Here is a 25,996-nt window from a genome sequence, read left to right as displayed (position 1 = left end):
GTCAAGAACATTTTAGTAAGGTAAAATGTTTACAGACTCTAGGAAAATACTAAAGTAAACAGGGCATGCTGTCAAAAAAATACGGTATAATACAACATCGTTATAAAAAAGATTTTTTATGTTTCTACAGAAATTTCATTCTCTGAAACTATTATATTGTACATAAAGGTGACAAAAAACTTTCAGTGATAAAAATAAATACATAAGCGCTTTCGCTTTTTTATTTTAAAATTTTAGTTTAAAGATTAACTTTTGAAACTAACTAAATACTAAAAATTAAAATATTTCGATTTGTTATTAATTTTAAACAATCATTATGATTAATGTTTTCGTGTCAATTTATTCATCTATTCAATATCAATACTTATCATCAATAATAATTTAAAATAATTAATTTTTTGTATATAGGATTTTCAATTTAGAATATTTCATGTAAGATTTTTTGGTATTGAAAATTTCCTGCCTTGTATATATCAAGAAAATTTGAAAAATATGTTTTTTCTATATTTCTATGCTGAAAGATGTGATAGGTCTGGCAATTCGGATGTTATAATCAGATATTTTGTTCTATGAAATGCGTATATCACAGTAGACTTAAAAAATTTTGGTTCAATGATTTAACACAACATTTAAGTAAAATAAATACCAACACAAATTTAAGTTGTTAGTTAGTATATTTTAGTTGCACAAATGGGAAACATAAACACTATACAAGTATCTCGCCGTGTTCTGATATTTTTAATAACCTATTCTATCAAATAGTTTACGTTACTTTTTTTTAAATAATTTATGCGATTTTGGATTGTGTTAAAAGCAAGAGTTTAATATTTGTCTCTAATAAAAATAAATGAACCCACCACAATGTAATTTCGACATAGTTTAGACAAGTATGGATGATATTCGACGATGATTAACATCACTGTCATCAAAAATACTATGATGCAAATCTGTTAAATTTAATAATTTGTATATTTGTACAATTTCTATTATTTAAAAATTCACTTAAAATTTACAAAAAAATTTAATTAAATGTGATAAATTTTTTATCAACTTTTATATTATTTGTCCAAACTACACATATTTCACATTTTTTTTTATTAGTTCTACTAAAACTTTATGTTCATTTAAAATCGTATGCATTTTAATGTTAACAATAATTTCTATATTATCTCATTTTTTTCTTTTTTTGATAAAATTTTAAATGGCTCCATAGAAAACTTTACATAAAGATCGATTCATATTTTTAATACGTTATTGATGAGACTAAATTTATTGGTATTAAATTACCGTCAATAAAACAAGTACTATCTGTATTTCTTTTTAATACATCATGTAAAACTGAACATACTTGATAGCTCTAAATTAGGAATAAAGATGTCAGTGTTCTCTGCAAAATATGCGTATTTCTATTAGTATCTAACAGTATTACATAAAAATCTTTCAAAATAAGATGAATGGAGAAATTCACAAAAGTTGCAATAAAGAAAATCAGATACTGAAATAAAAACGAATAATTGAGCTTAAAATTAGATGATTTGTTTAACATCACTCAATTTTGCGTCGTTAACTTAATGTTATCACAAGAAGATAGAGAGTTCATATTAATGTAAAGGTAAAAGGACGCCCTGGAATTATGTTAGAAGTAGATTTTAAAGTTCCAAAAAAGGATCGAAAAGAAATCAAAAACGCTTGAAGAAAGATAAAAAAGAAGTTATGACGAGTACCTAGTCATTTGAGTCACCTAGTAAGTTGAATATTATTTCAAAATTATAATTTAATAATCAAGTATTTATTGAAGCAGCACAAGCAGAAATGGGCTCACCATTATCAGAAAAGTAAGTCATAATTAAGATGAATTTAACAAACCTGGTTTATCTAAACTGTGCGTTTAATAGCCAACTAAAGGAATAATTGATTTCATTACGTCAAAACTTGTTGCTGCTTTCCATAAATGCAAAATATGTGACAGAGATGAAGTTCATGTATTCATATCAACAACAGAAGCATTAGTAGAGGATGTTGAAAAGTCAATTATAAATAAATTCTTAATTCAAAACTCACGTATGTGTTCCCTTAAAATACGCGCTGAAAAAATCCGTCAAGATTATTGGATAAATATTAAAGATTCCATTATTATTCATTGAAATATTAAGCTTTAAACTTCATTAAAAGTACAAAGAAATTTTGATAGACCTCCTATTATTGCTTCATATAATGGTGAAAGTCAATTACTAAAAGTTCCAGGAATTAATACGTGAACACGGGTTTGACCAGCCTGATACTATTTTCCATGTCTGTTGCACATTACCAAGATTTAAACTTTTTAGAAGATTTGATTAAATATCAGTTAATAGATAAAAATATATCAGAAATCCCAATTTAAAAAATTTGTAATCAATTATAGTATTGCCAGAAACCACGGTATTATTATTTTTTTAATTCACACGTTCCATTTGATATTAAAAGAAAAATGATAGGTGCTTTTAAAATTCAGGCAGATGATGATACACTCAGTAGATATTTGTCAGAATAAAAGAAACTACTAGGATATTATATAAAAATCTAGAAGATTGAATTTGTGATTCAATACAATTTTTCCAGAACTTTTATATAGACACTAATTTGACTCTCACCATTGAACCATTATTATGGAACACTTTTGAAAAATTTAAGGTATCAACAATCCTTGTTAATAATATAAATATATTAAATGATATAGCTGAAAGATAGGTTACATTAATGGAGGAGTTAATACGAAAATAACAAATACAGTATTTACTTCAAGTAATGAACAATAACCGCGATAAATACTCACGACTTTACACCGTTACTACATATAATTAGTAACCATGTCATACTTATTTTCGATCTATCTTCTCTATTGTGCTTTTTTGGGAGAATCCTAGGCTTGCATTCAGTCAAAAACTTGAGGGTGCTAAGCTAATTGATTCCAAGGTAACTCTGTGGGCAAAGCACTTCCCCAATCTCTAATCCTATGAAACATAGTAGATCCAATTTCATAGTTCAAATATGTATAATATAAAAAAGAAATGACGATTTTTAAGGCATTAAAAGTAATGTTTTCTACAGTATCACAAATTAATTTTATATTAAACTTGTGAATAAATTAAAAATACAAAATGGAATACTCATTCTCAATAATGAAAAATAAAACTTTTTGAACATTTGGTGTATCATAGCTTGTGGTACAAATCTAAGGCTTAGGAAAGCTAAGCACCACTTGTACTCCCATATGTGCCCAAATAGGAAGAATAAACTTTGCAACGAGTTCGAAACTTTAGATCAAAATTAAAGTTATTTATGTATACATCTATAAGTATTATAAATATATCATACTTAATTTTTTATGACATAAAGTATTTTAATTATTATAAAAATATCTCAATTTATCTATATATTTAATTTAACTTTAGTTTCTTGAGTATCAGCTATTTATTATCACTAAGTACATATAATCAGTACGACCCATAGAGTCAGAATCTCATTTCAAATAAGATTAGATTTTCTTAAGTGCTAACAGGTACAGCCTTTATTTTATAAATTAGTTGTAACACTAGAACGTCATTCATCATATATTTTCTATTTTTCTTAAAATGATCAATATCAAAATAAAACAATATTCTTTGACATAACCAACTTAACTAGTCTCAAGATGCTAAAAAATCGAGAGTATAAATAGATTTCCTTATTAAATGCGTGAATTTAATAGTACATACAAGTAAGGATAATAAATAGCTGGTTTAATGTGGAATTTAAAAAATTTTAGAAATACACATACATACCTATCATTATTTATACGTCATATATACTCAACGCGTTTCTGAAGAAGAAGATAGTATAACTTTCTCTCGCCGTCACAACGAGTGTCGAATAATAATGCTATTTCTTCTATGCGTTGAACTCTCGATAACCATATTGTCGATTTTGAGAGACCAATATCAAAGGGATGAAAGTGCCGGAAAGAACGAACGCCTCGAGTGCTAATGATATTTAAACGTAATACGGGATCACGTCTGTCGGCTTGGGTTCAGGAAGAAATGTTGTATAACTTTATTATGAGTTTATCAGTTGAATCATCCCACCTTTTGTTACCGATTCTATGTTAAGTGTATCGCTTCTCAGTTCTCTACTATTAGATTATTGATTCTTTAGGCTAAAGGTTATTTTTGAAAACTTTACATAGTTAAGTTGCTATGAATATTAAACATACAGCTATTTTTATTATATAAAAAGTTAAAATAAAAAAAAATTCACATATCAATCAAACTTTATAATTTCTTAGAATTATGATTTATTTTTCGATTCTAAAAGTTCTTGTTTGAGTGGTTAAAATTATTTTTTTAAAAATATGACTGAAAAACTTGAAATTTTAAAAACACTTTCAATCTAAGAAACGGCTTATCAGTGATTTAAAACTTCATATACTAAACAAATCGTCATGCTATTATAAGATACACCTACAATAATGTTCTGGGATTCTCGTCCTCGAATTTCTCATTTATGGAATAAATTAATAAAAATTAGCACTCAATAAACTATTTTATAAAAAAATAAAATATGGCTTTTTTCAGAAGCTAATTTATCACAAAAATATGAATTTGTGATACACATATAAAAATTGTGTTTTTATTATGTGTCAGAAAATGATATTTTTATTATATTCAAATGAAAAATTTTACAATATGTTCTAGATTATATACTTATATATAATTTATGTAAGTTTTTGATTAGACGTTATGAGGATATTATGTGAAAATTGCATCCATTATGGTTTTATTAAATTGTTTTATGCCCAATTAAAATTATTAAATGGATTTTAAATAACATTACTTTAATTTTCGGAAATACAGTGTTCAATTATAGTATAAAATATATTTTATTACTTAATATTATTATTTATTAATAAAATTGCATACGGAGTGATCGGTGTATCATAAACCACTTGATTACAAAAAACAAATACAATATTGGGAAAATGAAATTTGATTTATTTTAGTTACATATAATTCTTGATTTATCAGATAATAATTACTTTTTAGAATCAACCCTTATAACTTAAAGATGTGTCAACTTAATTTTTTTAAGTGGCAACATACATATTTAAATAGCTTATAAAATAGGATATAATCTAATTAAGAAAATGACTGGTCGACAACAATTTTTTAACTATAAGAGTTATTAACAATTTATTATTATTAATAACTCTAATTTATTAAGCAATATTTATTTTGCGAGAAATCGAGTGGTTCATGGTAAACCTATCACTCTGTATAGAAAATATTTATTTTTATTTACATTAATATGCTTTATTAATTAAAATTATAACTATTATATTATATGTATATTTAATTATATATTTATATAAATAAATTTAAGGGATTGACTTGGCCTAGTGGGTAGAAACTTACGTTTCGGTGTATGAGGTCCCGGGTTCGATCTAGTGGGTGCCAACATGACTTTTTTTTGTGATTTTCTCATTGGTGGTGTCTCATCTCTGGTGCAATAATATCGGCCATAATATCCGACTGTCCATCATTTGCCTAATGAAGAATAATTTGTTAACATCTCTAACATGTGAAAAAGGTCCATTATCCTCTATAGCATGTTAAGTTCTTAATAATTATTTACTATGGACAATTTACTTATTTCATTATTAATAAAAATAAATACGAATAAAGGATTAATACAAATAATACATAGTATCCATAATTGTTTATTAATATTAATAATAATAATATAGGAAATAAATTATATTTTATAATTATCATTTAATTATATTTATATAATTTAAGTATACTTATTCATCTTGATCAATATAATTATATAAATAAACAGATCTAATTAAAATATAATATAAAATATATGAATTCACACATTTAATTTCTTAAGATCATTTAAACAAATTTAGTAAGAGTGTTGACTTCAAATTTTTTTAATTTAAAATTAAATAGTTTTTCCAAAATGTTTGATTATTTTCAAAGAAATAAAGTGTTATGTTGAAAATTTGATCAAATTTTGTTAATCCTTTTTCCCACAAACAAAAGTTATAAATGTAAGCTATTCTTAGAGTTTTTTAACTGTATATACAAAAATTTTTGGAATAAAATCATACTTCAACTGAATGTAAAATTAATTGTATTTGATTCAAACACAAAGATGACTTTATTGTAAAATATGTGTAGTATAGTTATTAAAATTTGTTTAATTGTCTTAAAGTTTATAACTAGAAAATAATAATCTCATTTTATGTTTAATTTTTTTTGTAAAAATACAAAAATACTAAAGTATTTTATTTATCACTACTTATTTTTTGAGATAAAGAAAAAAGTTGTCATTGACTATTCATTTTATAGACTATTATAATTTTATAGTATATTATATATACTATAAATTGTATACTAATTCAATTAGACATAAAGAATCATAATTTAACCTAAAAATATATTCAAACCCATAAAAAAAATGCATAAATTATATTATATTATGTATAAAAAAGTAAATAGCTAACCAAAATGTATTTAAATAAATATTTAAAAAAACAGCACACAAGGTCGCGCCATGATATCTATCTTTAAACTAAGTATGTTACCTAAATTATTAAATAAATTAATCCAACCACAACTTTCAAATTTAGTTTAGTTTTATCTGAAAACGTTAACTTAAACTTTTAAATTGATACTGTTTGTTCAGTCATTAAAAGTGTTTGGCATTTAGGACGATATTTTTATTAATTGATTAGCTTAGAAAATCAGCTTTAATTAGTAATTAGTAAATTGGGTAATTTGGTTGATCGATCTCAAGTAGTTAAAGTATCTATGTCTTAATTAGCCTTATAGCAGTTATATCTGGTGTATTCCAAGATGATCATCCATTTTATCATACGATTTAAATTTTATAACACATATTAATATGTTATGCGTAAAGGCCTACATGATTTTTTTAAAGATGTTCAATGTTTAACAATAGTTTATTCTACTTTAGACGCTCTGGGTTAGAATTTACGTCTTTGATATAAAACCCTAATCAATAGGCTTTATATAAAATATTTAAAAAGTTCAAAATAAATTTTTTTTGATTTGTGTTTAAATCCAACATGTTAGAATATCCAATAATTAATGTTGAGCGATATTATAACTTAGTTTCATTGAAATTAAGAAGTTTATATATATTTTTAATTTTAAATGGAACTTCTCATCATAGCTACTTTTTTGTGCCTTATATAAAATCACAGCACCATAATATTTTTCATACATTTATAAAAATACCTAGCATATATTATATTTTTCACGTTGAACACCAAATTAAAAACTATATTATCAATAGCCCGATTAATCCTATATTAAGTATTTGTAATAGATTAAATAGTATTTTTTTTCTTTGATAACACTCAAACTAAATTTTTTGTATCCAAAATAAATAGTAAATAATAATAATTCATGAAATTTTTTATTCTTTATCATATTTAAACTAATTTAGTTTCTTTTCGGTGTATTGAACTGTACTCTTTACACCTCTGTCGAAATAAATAAATATTACATTATAATTATTATTCTAAGAAAAATTGAGTGGCTATTAAAAGGTCACCTTAATTTATCAGTAGTGGTAGACACAAACAAATATAGACAGATCATGGTAAAATTAATACCTTCTCAGCTTCGCATTGAAGATAAAAATGTTGAATATAATTAATTTTATAAATCAAATAAAACAATTTCTATGAAATGTGTCTACGATTGTTAAGTAAATTTAATAACTATTATTTACAATTTTTATTTCTCATAAAGTTATAATTATTAGATTCATAATTAAGTATGAATTTCTTTAATCCAATTTAAGAATTATGGATTTTTAAGATTACAACATTACTTTAGACTTAAATACACTGGTCCCATATTAAAATATGCTTAAAGAGGAAACTTTCCAGTAGAAAGTTTCTACTCTTTTTAGAAATTATTGAAACTAACACAATGATTAAAGCCATTACTTACCTTTAGTAAAAGAATAACATAAGTTAAAATGTCATATGTTAACTTGTCAGTCAAGGATTACTCTTTCTTAATTTTTTTATTAATTCTTTAGAAAATTTTTAAAATATTTACTATTAGATCACCTTTTTTTCAACGAAAAAATTATAATAATAGTTTTCAATCACTTCTATTCTTGATTATTTTATTTGTGTTCATATATTGAATATATTTCTGTTTGATATTAATAAGTTTTTTTTTTCTAAAACTTTTAAAATATTTTATTACTTTAAAATAAATAAAATAACTATTGTCGTAAAGTTTAGACTACTAATGATAAGACTATATTATTTTCTTTGTTCTTTAAAATCTTCTTAGATTTAAATAATTTTAGAATTTTTTATCTATGCTTATATTTACTTAGTAAGGCTACACCTCAATCCATAATTTATTGATTAAACGAGAAATCATTTGTAATTAAATAGTTGAAGCAGTGATAGATCGTGAAGATAGTAAGAAAGGTCCTTCATTACCGAGAACACTACAGCAATAGGCCGGGCGTGAAACGTATTAACCCAACGACCACAAAACGTAATATATTATAACTTGCAACAGCCAAAGATGTTTCATTCAGTTTCCCTTAGTTTCAGAAATGGTATTTTCTGCAATTCTTACAGAGCAATTATAAAGTCCCTCCTGGGTCATTACGTATTTTCTAAAAAAACGTAAATAACAGCTTTAAAATAAAGAATCTTCATTATTCCTTGCACTTCCCTTTACTAATGTACCATCACATTATCATCATTGTCAACATTATTTTAATATTCATTGTTTTTGCAATCATTATCATTATTATTATCATCAAAGTTCTTGTTTTTAGCGATTTCTATTAATCGCATATAATTCTTAAAAACAATTTTTTATTATTGCTAATGAATAGTTTAATATTAATTTACTAATAAATAAGATGTGATAGAACAAAGTGATTTATATATCAAACAGGGGAAAAAATTGTACTTTGAAATAAAAAGTTGATTTTTAAAAGTAATTAACCAATTCAATTGTTATGTAGTCATAAAATTCCCAATATTTTTTTTTATTAGATACTTATTATACATATAACATTTGACTAGTGCTTAAAACCGATATGAAATATTTCGGTTTTTATTTCAATTTTGACGACGGTTTCTGTTTTTATTTTGATTGTGATAACGGTTTTAAATAAATGCAATTCAGCTCCCACACGATTTTGTCGATTTTTTTAATTGATTTATTATTTATTTTTTTTATACAAATAAAAATATGCGAGATTAAAATGCCAGTCAAAAATAGTTATAACACTTTAAAGTTTATAAATAACACTGTTACCAAGCCGCATGTACTTCATTAATATTCTTTCTAATATAATTTTTTAACAATTTAAGAAGGCAAAGTTCTCGAATTGAATGTACTTATTCCTAAGATTAATATTTTGAAAATTTAGATTTCCATGTAAATGAGCATAATAAAGTTTATGCGTGGTTTGAAAACAGTGTTGTATACAAACTTTAAAATGTTATAATTTTTTAACTATTTTTGACCAACATTTTAATCTTGTATAATCTGTGTAAAAAGCCGCAGTTGGTCAAATTTTTTGAGGAGCTAAATTTAATATTTTCCCCTCCAAAAAACATTTTTTATATAACAATCTATATAATTTTACTAAATTTATGAGGTCAAAATTGTAAGTTGGGAAAACTTATTCCCCTAGTTTCTTCAACCTGCCCTACACATGTGTCATAATTTTAAGCCTCTTGCATATGTACCAATTACATAGCCTTACTGAAATTCTATTTAAGAGCACATATATTTCATCAATTATAACTTGTGTACAAGGTGGTCAGTAAAGAAAAATGGTCAAGGTGGTTTTTATTGTAACAATATACCTGTTTAATTACATTTTGAATACTCTGTATTTTCTGTATTTTAATATTAAAACTACATAGTAGTTTATGGTGAAACCATGATGAGTATATTTATCACTTTCAAGATATATTGTTTATCTTAGGTTTGATTAAATTGGAAATCAATGACATTACGTCATGGTATCATTAAATAACTAAAGAAAATCTGTTTTTATTATCTAGCAGAATACTCAGTGGTGTTGTCGCAAGACTTTTTTTTCTGCTCTAGAATATACATTATTTGTAAGTGTATATCCTTCATATATGAAGTACTACATTAGAATTATTTTTGCAGGGCATACGTTAATTTAAAGAAATGTTAGTATATGCCGTAAACACACGTGTATCACCAAAATCCCATCGCCAAATTACTACAAAATGTAATACATAATGAAATTGAATGTGCTATATACTGTATATAATATATATAATATACATAATCAATATAATTATAATAATGATTTTAAATTTCAAAAACCTTGGACTCAATAATAGTAATCTATATAAAATTTAAACTTTAAAATAGAATAAGTAATAATACGTGTAAGTCAATAATTGATAATTATTATCTCATTAATAATTTACAGAGAAAATGTAAACTGCTTACTTAGCACTCATAAATTATGATCAACGATTATTATACATTATCGGTACTATACCATATTTAAAATGAAGTTAGGGATATTAAATAATCACTATTAAAAAAAATTGCCTTGGTAAATACTGGCATTAAAATAAAATAAATTTATTGTGTATACATATATATTTTTTATTTAAATATATTATTAAAACCGACAAAAATATCGGTTTCGATTATGATCTTCTATAAAATGGACGATAAGGTCAAAGGAAACGGGCAATTAAAAATATAACAATTCTTTGTTATAAAAATTCAGTAGAAAGGCGAATTTTCAGCGAACAGTGAGCAATGTCTGTTTTATATGCAAGTCTGGATATGATTTCAGAGTACAAAAATGGAATGGAAGAGTCGCGAAAGTATATGTAAAAAAGTAGATGGCACCGTTACTTCAAAATTAACTTCTATGGGAAATGTATAACAAAACCATATAGCCAAAGGCATCGCACTCAGACTATTTTATTTTAATTTAATTTTAATCTTTATTTTGCAATTTTTATGTTTTAAAAATTCAAACAAATATTACATTGTTTGTTAAATTTAAAATTAAGTTGTTTTTTTAATTGCAATTTTTTTACTTTGACTGCCGATTTTTTAACCATTCCTGAGATGTTAATTTAACAATAAATTTAATAAAAGCATTTATCCAGAAAATTTTTAAAAATTAAATTGAAAGTGTTCTAATTTTTTACTTATGTTTGATGTTTTAATCGCTCTATGTATAAGAGGAAATTGTCAGATTAAAAAAAAAAAAGTATAGAATACTTATAAAAATATTGTATTAATCCACACACTTTTAAAAAAAGTTAAAAAAATAAAATGTAAAATCAAAAATTTTAACATAAAAATAGCATGTTTTTTAACTACAAAGACCATTTGCACATAGAAGATGTGTTGAAAAAATTTTTTTTAACTTATAGTACGTAATATAAGCTTTAATTTAACAAATGTTTAACAGACGCGATAATTTCAGAATATTTTCAATATTAGAAAAAGCTAACTTTTTGTACAAAAGGTTTTATTTTGATTTCTCCATAAGGGCAGCAAAGTGTCAGATTTTTAAAAAAATATAAACTTTGTGAAAGGAAAACGCCTAAGATATTTAAAAAAAAATTATTTTGATGCATTTATTTTTAAAAAATTTAGTTCAGTTTTAAGAAAAAAAATTTAGAAATTAACCGATTTTCAGAATCGTAGTGTTTTAGAGAACATCATCTATTTTTGGGGAACAAAGTAAATGTTTTCCATTTTGTGGGTAATGTTTTCAACTAGTTACAATCTGCGAGTTTTTGACATATCATTGATAAAAAATCCCTCAGATCTGTGAATAAATTATGATAGACTTTCAAATAAAAATTAAAATAAACGCATTATAAAATTAATCATATCTCAGATTTGCATCGAAGCTACATTATAACATTGGTATAAAACGCATTGGAAAAAGTTAAATAACATATTACAACAAAACCATGAAATTTTTAAACATTGATTTACTTTTTATTTTATTTTTATTAAGAAATTAACTTTCATTTAATAAATTAAGTTGAATTCACACAAAAATAATTTTTTTAATTTTAATGTGGTTCATCATTTTTGAAAAATTTTGATAAAAGACTTTTAATTAATTAATAATTTTCTTTTATTTGCATCATATGGATTTTAATTATAATTTTTTTATACCTAGAACCCTGTTGATTAAGTATTAATCTTTATCACATTATGCTTATCTAATGTCTTAAAATCTACTACTGACTATGGGCACGAGAGTTTTTACAATTTAATACTTTGAAACGCCTACATAATAAATTAAACGGATGTTTATGTAAATTGGCACTGTATATTGCTAGAATTCAAAACGAATAAATCGTAGAAGTAAACCACTACACCCTGAGGCTTTAAACTCATTTCCAACCCAGTGATTCGAATAAAATTTATTTTCCAGACTAACAGCAAACGTAATAGTGAATTAAAAAGACAATTTAGTAAAGGCAAAACTTAACTAAATAAGCAGATTTCAAGCCAGTTAATTTTTTTTTTTTTAATTACAAATAAACAACCTATATTCTATGATTTATCTGTTTTATCACTATATTATATTTCAGGAAGTTGACGGAAAACACAATCTTACTCTTAAATTACTAATCAATTAGTAACTACACAAATTTTATTCTACACACTGTTTATTTCTACATAGAAAATTCGAATGTCTCTTTTGAAAAATAGTATATTTTTCGTAATATTATGGCCATTCAAAAGCAATAGAAAAAATAGAAGAGATTTTTGATGATCTATCTATTTTTTTTAAACATTTCATTTTAAATCATTTTAAAATATAACAGAGAGATATGTTTCTTGACGGCCATACAAATAATTCATTACAAGCAGTTTTCATATCATGAAACAGAGCTATGTTTAAATATTAAAATCAAATATTTTCTAAGTAGAAACTTATATCAAACTGTATAATTTTAGAATTATCTTACATACTAGAATTTATTGACTTTATTTTAAACTAATTTTAAGTCAAGCAGAGAAAAATAATAAGAATTGTGTTTAGTTAAATCTGGAATTTTGCCAAAAATCTACAGAAGGTTTTTTTCACGGAAAAAACTAGAATTATCATTCCTGCATCAAAAGAATTTTTGCTCTATGTAAGATTCACAATTCCAGTATTCTATTTAATACTTATGACTGATTGGTTTTATCCATTTTATAAAATTAAAAAAATATATAAATTGCTTAACTTTAAAATATATAGTTATAACTACAAAAAAAAATATCAAAACACACTTTTATGCTTACTGGTAAATAATTTCATGAAGTCAGGGATAAAACTGTCTAAAACTCTGCAGATTTTAGAAATTTATTGTCGAATGTGTCGTAAAAATATGTTAGATTCAAAATTCCTAGAAAAATTTCGTCAGCTAACTCAAAAAAGTTCAAATTCCAAAATTTTTCAAGAGAACAAAAAATGTTTTAAGATATGGAGTTAGGTCAATTTTGTTATATATTGTCGGTGACTTCGTCGAAAAATAAATTGTTGTATTTGAGTCATTGTGCTTTTAAACGATTCGTTATTTATAATACATTTTAATAGATCATAGTCACGTATTCGCATTTTTAGAGTTCGAATTTTTACAAATTAGACTGACGATTTGTACCATGGATATAAAATTTAGATAGAAATCATCATTGGCTCGTAAAGTGGTTTATTATAGGATACTTTAGAAGCATCAATATTATTTTCTGATTTTCTCATAGTTCATATTAATAAATCTTATGAATAGACAACTTATTCGAAGGCGAAAAAATAATTTAAATATGTGTAATATTTTATTCATTATTGATAGATTAAACATATTTCTCAACAACTGTATTGTTAAGAATTGATGTTTGTTGAGTTTAATTGTAATATTATTTTTAAAACTAATTTATTTATAATGTTTATAAAAAAGGAATGCAAGTTCACTCGCTCACGTTCATATTAGGTGAACGTTACGCAAACTTCATTGGTTTTATCAAGTAAAACACAAAATGTAAACGAAATTCATATTTTCCATTAATTTGAAGTAGCTAAAGGCCATTTGAATAATTAATAGAATCTAAAATTAAATACATTTTAAAATAAATAATTTGGCACAATCATGTATAATTTATTACGTTTGAAAAATAATCGTTAATGTTAAAGTTAAAGGGGTATAGAACCTAATTAATACTTAAAATGCATTAGTTTATTAATTAATTCGTACAAAATTTCTATAAGTTTTATAATTACCCTGTAACTTAACAAATAAACATGTTATAAAAAATAATATTTTTTTTTTAATAAGTAGTTACCTGATTTTCACTAATTAGAGATTATCTCCAAAAACTAGAATCAATTTGATATTTATAGAGCTACATTCTAAATTAGCAACAAAATTTTATTTAGAATCTACTATAATTGTTTAGCGCAATTTTTTTTTGATTTTTTGTTGTGCAGTGTATAGTATATACACTATTTATACACCTATTACCTAAAATTTAAATATTTCATGCTAAAGTAAGCTGGGTATTTATTAAAAGTATTTATATAATTTAGGTACAATGGGGTTTTTTTTTTTTTGGTTTAAGGACAGTAAAATATTGTTTTAAAAAACTCAATTATGCCACTGTAGGTATGACTATTTATTTATTTTCTTGTAGAGCTGTAAATTTGTTTGAATTGACTATTTTATACTAATAGATAATTGTATATACTGAATTTACAAGGTGATTCACTTATCATAAATAACTTAATTAATTAAAAAATAATAATAATATTTATTTATTTATTTCATTTAGCTTAATGTTTTTCTCAATTTGTCTATCGTAAGTATTTTTATATTCATCCCAAATATCTTATAATAAGGGTGTCAATTTTAATTTCTCAAAAGGCAAAAACCTTAATTAACTAGCTTGTTTAATAGATTATAATCTAATTAAGAAAATGACTAACCGATGACAACTTTTAGATCAGTATTTCGGATTTTATTGTTATATTTATATTTAGGCGAGAAGAAAAGTAAAATGTTTAGTTGTTAAAGTAGCAGCTCCCCACTCTTTACCTTCAGTCATTACTATAAATTATTAATAACTTCCAAAATACTGATCCAATAGTTGTTATCAATTAGAAAAGTTGTAATTTTCTTAATAATATTATTATCTATTAAATAAGATTGTTTATTATGTATTTTTTCATTTGAAAAATTATATTGACACCCCTTTAAGTTATAAGGGACGTTTCTAAAAAGTAATTATTTACTGATAAATCAAAAAATATATAATATATTTGTTAATTATTCATAAATAGTAAAAAAAAATTAATGAACTCCAAAATGAACATGAACGTATTCATTTGATAAAAAAATACATTTATATGTGAACGAGTTCCTTTTTACATATTAAATGTAAACGAGAAACAAATCAATTATTTAGTGAACGTTCCAAAAACTGCTTATATGACTCAAATATTTCATATTTTTCTTTCTGAATATTCAACTTTTATGGCATATACTAGTAAAAACAAAATAAATAATTATAATTAAATGAATAATAAGTCTTTTTGAGAACAACATATAATTTATTTTTTAGCAAATTTCGCAGAATAATGATATAATGTTATATTATTTATTTTTTAGGGAAAATTAAAATTTCAAAAAATGACTACTATGGTATATGCACTATTGTTTGTGCTAACATTGTGTATAGCATCTGGAAAAACTGACAACTGTACAAGGTAAATTTTAGTTATTTTTCTTAAATATTAAGTAAATTCCTTGTAATTTTTATAATATCTTATATAAGTATAGTATGATCTTATAGTTAATATCCTTTTTAGGAAAAAAGAATAGCAATAACTAACTTATAAGCGTGAGAGTAAAATATCACTGATTAATTTATGCGAAATAGAGAGAGAATGTTAAAAATTTGTAAATTTATCGCTGGTGAAGATGTGACAACACAACATAAATTGATGGCGATGGAGTTGTAGTATAGAGAGAAGAATGTTTGACAAAATAAAAATAACGTAAGAAAAGATAAGATGGTGGAAATTAAAAAGTGAAAAGGAAAAAGAGTTCTTTAAGAAAGTGAAAGAAAGCATGATGTGAAATAAGATTGCAGAATGCGTAAAGAATACCACAAAATTAATTGTCGTTGAAAGTAGGAGAAGGTAAGTCTATAAAACTGTAGTAAGACTAACTGTGTCATATTGGTCAGTGTTGAGCGGTTCACAAGAAAGTAAAGTAGAGATGAGAATACTTAAACAAATAAATGGAGTTACTAGAGAAGATAGGATGAGGAATGAATAAGTAAGAGAAAGCAAAGGAGTAGCGTCGGTCGTGAATAAAACGAGAGAAAATAAGTTTAGATGGTTTGGTCATAAGATGAAAAGGAAACCATGTAAAAACGATTATGGAAAAGAATGTTGAAAGAAGAAGAAAAGAAAGACTGAAAAAGAGGTGGTTGGATGTAATTGGAGATGATATGAGGACTACTGGTGTATGTATAAATGATGTGGAAGATCTTATTAAGTGGAGGTCTAAGATACGGGTGGTCAATCCTAAGTAGTTGGAATACAGAAGAGAGAGTATAAAATATATAACTTTGTAGTTAAATCTATAGAGATAACACTATTACCTTTAAAACTAAAAACTGATATTTTTTTAAGTAGTGATTTTTTATTTTAATATTTTATTAAAGTATTAATTATATAAAATTATCAATTTCCTAGTATTAAATATGAATAAATTGGATCTAATTAGTAAAAATATATTGTCCTATTTTTTTTATTTTTAATAATTTAGAGCTAATGATTACTATCTTCTAAGATCATATCTCATTTGAAGATTACCCTAATACTTATTTAGAGATTTGAGTTGAATATAATTTATAAATTAGTTAACAATTCACGTTGTTTTTCTTATTTATCTTTAATAGACTTATAATAATTTTAGTAAGATGTACGTTTACTATTAGACAAATAAATTTAATTAAATTGGTTAGCATTGAATGAACAGTTTGCAATTACTTTAAGGGCATATTTGTCTTTTAAAATAAAGTCTCTATTAAAAGATTCTATAACAACACAAAGTTTTTTTGTGACTTGAAAAACTTTCAACCTTAATAAACATTGTGTTGATGCCTAAACACAAAACTTTTTAGTGGCGTTTTTATTTATTTAAAAATCAATAATTTTTTATTTTTATTTTATCTTGAATATATAATTATAAAAATAAATTAACAATATGTCAAGTTGTTTTAAATATAATATTAAATTCTATTTACGATATAACCAAGATAGAGTTATATTGTTCAACCTACTTGATAAATATTTTACAGACATATTAATGTGGTCATCAAATTCTGACCACATCAAAAACAATAAAATTGTTTAAATCAATCTTGGATTTACACATTATACAATTTGTGTGTAAAGTACTTCGCATTGTTAGATTATTTAAAATCTACATAATTCGTATAATTATTAACTTTATTGACTAATTAAAAAGATAATTACACTATTGTGAATATCATGACAAGGAAATAGTAATAAATTATGTTGTAAAGATTCGAAATACAAAGGCATATCAACATTTATTTTTGGATAATACTCTTTGGAGCTATTCCAAAGTGCTAAAATGTGATCGCAATCATCTTTCTTTTGAAGAATATTCACACTAAAAAATCTAAAGTAAACTTAACTACAAAACAATATCAGTTGTTCATGTGAATATTTTATGCTGTTATTAGAGTATTTCTTTTTGCTTAAATGTATGCATTTTAAATTATGAACTATCATTAATTTTTCATTTGGTCATTTTAATGTATACAATTTGCCTTTATATATAGATTTCATGTCTGGTTTTACGCTTTGTGTTTCGTATATTTGTTTGTTCCAAGTAAGAACACCACATTATTACTTTCCTTCTATAGACAAGCGATGAGAACATATTTATTATATTCATAAGTGCTAGTCCGTTTTCACAAAGCATAAAATCTCAGTACATTTCTCATTTATATGCAAATCTTAGCCGATTACTTAGTCACAAAGGCTTTCTACAAAGCTCGAATTCCCCTTTCAGGCAATAGGTATAATAATTAATCCATTAAAATTAATTTACATATTGAAATTTCAGTGATATTATTTGAATCCTAATTTATAACAAAATATTTATAAATTAAAATAAATTAAATATAATTTAATTAAAAACTATTGTAAAAACTTCATTAACTTAAATTACATTTTTTTACAATAATTTAAAAAAAATTGATAAAATAATGTATTTTGGTTAATGTTTTTCGAATAAATGTTAAAAACTAATAATTAATATTATAATATAAAAAATATAAAAAAGTAATATGTTTTTATATATGTTTTTATGTTTTTATGTTTTTATTAATAACATATTAATTAATATGTTTTTATAAATAACATTTTTATGAAAAGTTTAAATAATTGTAACAAAATTTTAACATGGTTCTGAAAAAGGTTTATCGTATATAAAAACGCTAAATATTTTTTTATATATATTAGACGTACACAATAAGTTTTTTAATTATTAATTAAGTAAAGTTATAAAACAGACGTAAATTTCAAATTGATTATGACTTTATATTGAATTGAATGCTGGATAAATTATTTAAACTTCTAACAACGTTTTATTTATAAGCTTATTTTTTTGTGGAAAATCCAACTACACAGCGTTGGTAAGTTTCAGATATCGACCGACGTTTTATATGAAACTTTTCTCGTTACCTTTTTAATTTTGTGACGATAAGTTTTATAGAACAAAAAGTTTTTTTCGAAAAGTATTTACAATAGAAGTAAACACTATCTTCCATATAAACTATTAAACAAATGAAAATTTGGATAGCAAATAAAAATGCAAGTTTAATAATTTGGCTATTTTAAATCAATTAGATAAAAGTTAGTATGTAGTACATTAAGTTATATTACAATGAATATAAATTCAATTAACGAAACAAAAAACAACTATTTGGTACATATATGAATATTTTTAAAAATACAACTAAAGTGTTAGAATTCCATTAAAATCAATTTTCCAATTTTTTACAATGTACTATAACCATTTTTGTAAGTTGACATTTTTTAAAAATTATTCGCCAGTTATTTATATTAATAATATCAGTAAAGATTTTATTTAATTAATTAGCCACAAGTGATCAATTTTTATTATATAAAGATTTTTGATTATGCAAACTTTGAATTTAAAAAAAGACAACAGATTTTATGATTTAATAACAGTGATAGGACGTGGTATAAGTTTTTCGAACTTCACAACAAGCCATCAATCTTAGTATGAACCAAACCTTTATAACAATATTTTTCTTCTGACAGTTTTTATATAAATCTTAAAATTGTATTTGCCAAAATAGACATTTTTTTATGTACGAATATATCACATAACTTTAGAAATCAAGTTCAATAAAATCGATATTTTAGTTGAATCAAACAATTTAAATTCAATTATGAATTAAATTTATAAGTTGCATAGCATAAATTCGTAGTATATAAAATAAATTTCATTTAAAAAACACAAAGTATAATTTATTTTAACTACTCATTCGAGGCATCATTTAATTTTATTTTATAATAATATATACTTGTTTTTATCAAACTTAACTAGTAGAATTGGGTTGTCACGATGATAGCACTCTCGGGAAACAAGTTTTCGCACATTTTCCAACTTTATACAAGTCATGTTTTATAATTAGAATAAACTCAAAACTTTTCTCTATTTAATTTCTCTTAGACAAATAAATTTTTAACATTTTATGTAGTTTATTACTAATAGGTAATACACTTTTCTAAAGATTTAATATAAGTATCGTAAAAAATGCAAGTCTTTATATTTTATTTATATGTTTTAATCTTCAAAATAATTAAATACATCAAAAACCCATTAGAGCAAAATTCATTATGAAAAATTTCTATATTTATTTATCTATAGTTGTTTTATTATTTATGTAATGAAAAAACTAAAAATTAATATCTATTTCTTTTAAGTACTTTATTGAACTTATTTATCATTCAAAGTAAGCTAACAGTATTTTAATGTTATTTAGCAATTAAACATAAACTGTATTTTAAAACAATATAATGTATTATATTATTTATTTTATATGTATAAAATTTAAACCATTTGTTACATATATATATATATGTGTGTGTATAAAATTTAAATCATTAGCGATTTAAATACTCATTATAGATTAATTGAGCATAAGCAATCAATGCAAAAACTTTAGTCATATGAATAGGGTAAATAGTGTTCATCTTATATTTTATAACGTTTAGAATTTTATTTTTAATAATATTGAAAAAGTTGTTAACAATTGAAATATTCTAAATATGTAAACCTTTAAAAATAATTTTATTGTGCTAATTTTCTTTTAATCTACAAATCGACATCTGATAGACATAGAGTATTAAATTTTCTTTGTTACTCTATGTTATAATAAATTACTTAAATAATATTTAATATTATACAGTAAATAATATATTGTAATATTATACAAACTATTTATACTTCAATTTAAATTGTCTTGTACATTTAAAATTTTATTTTTTTTAAATGCAAATAATTTTACCAAAGTTTGTTGTTAATACTTTATTTTTATTTTTTTAATATAGATATTTATTTTTACTAATATTGTGGTTTTAAGCCAAATTAAGCCAAGAAAAATGTTATTTTTGACAATTAAGTTATTTTAAAATGAGTACGTAAATCTTTTTTCATATAACTATTATATGAACAGAATAATTATATTTTGAAGTATATATTTTATTTATAGTTATCCGTTGGTTTTCTTTAAAATATAATTCAATGCTTAAAAATATAGAAAAAAATAATTAAACAAAAATAAAAATATTCATTATATATATGATTAATAATTTTATATAATTTATTTTTTCTAAAAAGAGCCTTTTTAGAAAAAAAAACAATCGCAAGTGAGGAATTAAAACAAATCCGAAATATTTTCATTTACACGAAGCGGTAAGATTTGTCACCAGTTAAAATACCTTTTTTGACATATTACAGTCATTAATTAGTTTCAACACTGTCAGAGGAAAAAAAGTTTTTTCTTTTGGAAATCCTCCGCAATAAATCTGGACCTACATGCTACCATTTAAATAAAGACTGAGTTTTTTTTATTATTCGTTGATTAAACATAGCTGTATTCCAGATAAACTAGCGGGAAATGTCATTCGATAAATACGGACACTAAAGTCAACAAATTATATATGATTATTAATCTAGTTCTTTGATTTCCGGTTAAAGCTAAAATGAATAACAATAAGTATCTAATTTACTTAGTAATTCTAAATCAATTTTATTGAAAAATTGATTTTTGAGATTATGATTTTACTGTCTTCAAAATTATTTTTATCATAAAATAGAATATTTAACTAAAATTAAAATTATACTGCTTAGAAAATTCATAAATAATTAAATCATTAAATTAAAAAAAATATTCTATGCCATTATTTTTTAAATTATTTTATTTTAGTACATTTTGAAATCTATTACTTATTATTGATCTTTTTCTTTTTCCTGGTTTTAATCCCAACTATTTGGAGTTTGCCACCCATATTTTAAATTTCTATTTGATACAATATCTCACATCATCTGTCCTTATATCGCATTCAATAGCATCCCTCCATATCTTTTTGGTCTTCCTTCCTTCAACATTCATTTTTATAGCTGTTCTTACAGCTTCCGATTCTTCTCTCCTCATAACATGACCATCTAAGTCTATTTTCTCTCATCTTATCCACGATTGACGCTACACCTATACTCCCTCTTATATGTTCGTTCCTTATTCTATCTTTTCTAGTTCATCCATCTAAGCATTCTCATATCTGCTACACTCATTCTATGCTCTACTTTCTTATCAACCGGCCAATACTCTGAACCATACAATCATAGTGGGCTTGACTACAGTCTTATAGAACTTACCTTTCAGCCTCATTAGAATTCACATAACACACCAGACAACGCTTCTCTCCACTTCAACCACCCGTACTTAATTTTGTGTCTTACATCATCGTCAATACCACCACTCTTTTACACAACATAACATATCTAAAGAAAGTATTTTTGAGTAATTTTCTTTTAAGTCCTCTGAAACATTTACAATCAGATTACTAATTATAACTTTCTAGTACGCCCTCGGTGTTATTTGAAAAGTTCACAATGTGTTTGACGTACACTTATAGTGATGACAAATAATATTAAAGGATCACGTGTTTCGAGTTTAAGAATACTTGAAATCATTTACAACTTCCTTATAATACTTTAATACAGATTTTTAAAATCATTAATATCATAATAAAAATGTATCGTAAGTTTGTTTTTTATTACTAAGAAAATGTTTACTGTGTTTTTTTAATTTAATCATTTAAATTTAAATGAATTCATGTTATTTATTTATAATGTTATAGTTTTAATATAACAATAGATATACCTATAAATAAGTATTTTAAACCTGTAAACAAACTATAAAAATATAAATAGGTTTATCACTATAACATAAAAATTGATAAGGACTTTTAAATATTCCAATTAATGTTAATTAATATTGTCCGATATTCGATAAAAATATATGTGAACACATCTGTCTTCTTATTATATGAAAGATTTAAATGAATAAACGTTAAAAAATCAGTATTTTTAACTGTATGTACCTATGTAGAAATTTTATTGTGTACTATTTAGATTAAATGAGATATTCCATAATATGAAATAATAACAAAAAAAGAATAACAACAGCATAATATGCTCTTGTTATTTTTCTCAGCACATGGTTTTTGTTCACATAATATTATATATGTATAACACTATTACATTCCCTCGACGTTTTTCCATATATGTATACAGCCCATAACGTGTGACCTAAAAGAGGTAAATATGTACTCTACACATTTATATATACACGAGGGAAATAGGTTGCGAATAATAATAATAATAAAAACTATAAACAAACTAACGACTAGATACGTGTACAAAAGGTCCAGCAAGTGAGTTCAAAAGAAAACAATTCGTCTTTTTAAATTTTAAACACGCAAGAATACTCAGAGAGAATGTTTGAGGTAATACCAGCAGTTTATTGTTTTTCATAAACTTTTTGGCCAAGAACAGATGTGACAGAAGTAGTATACACGAAATAATTTTGAAAAATTAACAAAGTAAAAATAATCTTTATTTGCGGTTTTATCATTGTTTATTGATATTATTCTGAAAAAAGAAAATATGTATGTATTATATTAAAATATGCGTATATCGTAAATATACGGGTAATGATGCGCATTAATATACAAAGACTTCAGTAAGTAAGGAAACAGGTCAGGTGTTACAAATAATGAGAACAATAGAAACCCGTTTCGTTACTTACTGAACATTCAATATATATTTTAATTATCACACATCGTTTCAAATAGATTTGTTTAGTGAGCTAAGACATTTTAGAAGTTTTAAGGGGACAGAATATTTAAGTTGCCTTGATCAGTCATCCTTTTTTATTTTAGCAGCTAAAGACTCTATAATCGATGTGGACGACACCTATGCATTAATCCTATAAATGTTACTATTATAATCATTTCTTCATTTTTCCTCGTCATAATCCCAATTACTTGGGGTCGGTCAAGTTTTGTTCAGGACTTCTCATACTTTTTGACAAAAATTTTACGCCGGCTGTTGACCTGAAACAACCTCATTAGTCGCCTTTTATGACTGGCAAAGGGGCCGTGGAAGTATTCTTATACCCTATCCACAAGGACATTACTATTATAATCATTTCAAATTTTTATTATAAGCAAATGTGAAATTATATTTATAGATATAAAAATGATCGTTTAATAAAAGCTTAATAAAAATCGTACAACTATAAAATTTTCAATATTTTTTATTATACATGAGTTCAAACATACGTTTATAAGAATTTAAGAAAATTATCTATAAATAAATAAAGTACCATAAATTTTAATTAAAAAGTTTTTTACTTACAGATTTTTTTTATTTATCAAGGAAGACTGCTAATTTAAGAAATATTTGAGTCTGCATCAATCCCCTGCGAGTCCCCTATACAAATATAAAGAAGATACATGCTTTTGAATTTTATCAAATAAATTAGTTTTCAAATAATAATAGAATTAACAGATAGGTTTAAAAAAAATTCAGTTTTTCCTAATACAAATAATTTAATTATTTGCTGGGCACAGTTTTTGAGCTTGACTAAGTTAAAAACTAAAAACATTTTAAACTAAGATTTTGAGCTATGAAAACGGTAAATAATATTATTCTCAACAAAAATTTTAACTTAATATAAAAATTTTCTCTGAACTGAAAAAATATTTTTGGTTTTCGTTGGTCTTATTTTAAAAATATAATTCTTATTAAATGGAAATTTTAATTATTAGCTAGGAATTTTTCATTAGAAATTTTATTTTACAATTCCAAAATAAAATACAACCTGCACATATCAGTCAACTCTCGAACTGAATTTTTTTTTACTGTTAAGAAAAATACAGTTAAATAAAATAATAATAATGTTAAAAAATATTGTATTTGATTTTTAATTCTATTAAAATCTTTAAGATAATACATAAACAATAAAATAAATTGCCATAGAATATTTAGAAGAAAAACTTTTACATTATAAAAATTTATAATTTATGAAATCAATAAACGTATTCTATAATTATAATTTAAATAGATAATAAATTTTCATTAGTGAAAATCATAGGATTTATAGAAAAAATCTCATGAGTATGTGTGAAGAACATATTTCATTACGCATTTATTAAAATATCTATCCAAAGATATCTCAAAGTTTCAAAGGAAAAGTTTTTCAATTTACTTATTTTTGAAGTATTAATATTCCAACTAAAATATAAAAAGGTTTTAATTAATTATTTGCAGTTCGTTTGATTTAATGCAAAATAAGCCTTTAAATAGATATTTAAACAAAAATAATTAAAATTATGCGAATTTATGTTAATTTTTTATTTGAGATAAATTCGCAGCTAATTATGTTTTTAATATACCTAGTTATGCGATGGAATTAAATTAAAATGCAAATAAAGGAAAGGATATAATAGTTTTAATAAAATGAGACATTTACTCGGAAAAATATAAATAACAATGAAATAAATTTCCGTTTCAGTTAAAATAAAAGCAAACAACATTAAAATTATAATATTATCAGATAGGTTAATTTTTTTTATAAATAAAACCTTTTTAAAAAGTTGAATTCTATCTCAGTAGCAATTGACAACTAACAGTATGTGTATCAATATATGTTTAGCGATAATAATAATATAATAATAATATTTTTCATTAAACTTAATACTGATTTTGGAAATAGATTTTAAAAATTTTATTCAAATAGAACTATATTCATTATATAACATAATGTTAGGTTTTAAGTATAAGTCATTGTCGAATTTACAAACAAGATAACTACATTTATAACAAAAAACTTTCCTGAAATGTCTAATAATACACTAAATTACTTAAGTTAAACTTTTTAAAGATAATAATTTAATGAATCCAAAAATAAAAATCTAATTAAGTTTTGTATAGTAATATTGAGTAATAGAGACGGTAAACGATTTAATAAGGAGTATCTAAAGTCCTAGTAGTATCAAGTGAAATAATTTCACACTTTATAAGATAATCCTACTTGAATATTATATGAATAGAATACTTAAAATAATGTAACGACTAATAAAATTTTTTCGCATATTTTATTTAAATTATGAATTGATAAAATAATTTTAAAAAATAGTTCAATATTTTAGCTTCGATGCGAAGCTGAGAAGGTATTGGTTTTACTATGATGTGTTTTTTTTTTTTTTTTTTTTTTTTTTTTTTTTTTTTTTTTCA

General features: G+C 23.6%; 2 protein-coding genes and 1 long non-coding RNA gene across 3 annotated transcripts in view; 2 read left to right on the top strand and 1 right to left on the bottom strand.

The window, feature by feature from the left end:
* The window catches only part of LOC126905339 (DNA damage-binding protein 1), a 98,547-nt gene extending 96,422 nt beyond the window's left edge, over positions 1–2,125 (top strand). Inside the window, exon 19 of the mRNA XM_050684943.1 lies at positions 1,594–2,125. Within this exon, the coding sequence (XP_050540900.1) occupies positions 1,594–1,605 (12 nt within the window). The 3' untranslated portion in view covers positions 1,606–2,125. The remainder of the gene's footprint in view (positions 1–1,593) is intronic.
* LOC126905381 (uncharacterized) overlaps positions 1–25,996 on the bottom strand; it is a 210,863-nt gene that overhangs the window by 20,440 nt on the left and 164,427 nt on the right. The gene's annotated exons all lie outside the window — the stretch shown is intronic.
* Positions 1–25,996, top strand: part of LOC126905337 (C3 and PZP-like alpha-2-macroglobulin domain-containing protein 8) — a 54,827-nt gene that overhangs the window by 9,597 nt on the left and 19,234 nt on the right. Inside the window, exon 2 of the mRNA XM_050684939.1 lies at positions 15,725–15,822. Within this exon, the coding sequence (XP_050540896.1) occupies positions 15,746–15,822 (77 nt within the window). The 5' untranslated portion in view covers positions 15,725–15,745. The remainder of the gene's footprint in view (positions 1–15,724; positions 15,823–25,996) is intronic.

Source organism: Daktulosphaira vitifoliae, unplaced genomic scaffold, assembly GCF_025091365.1.
Source record: "Daktulosphaira vitifoliae isolate Bord-2020 unplaced genomic scaffold, ASM2509136v1 Scaffold_4, whole genome shotgun sequence".
Lineage (NCBI taxonomy): Eukaryota > Metazoa > Arthropoda > Insecta > Hemiptera > Phylloxeridae > Daktulosphaira > Daktulosphaira vitifoliae.
Note: the sequence above shows the minus strand (reverse complement) of the source record. Positions and strands in the feature narration are given on the sequence as shown.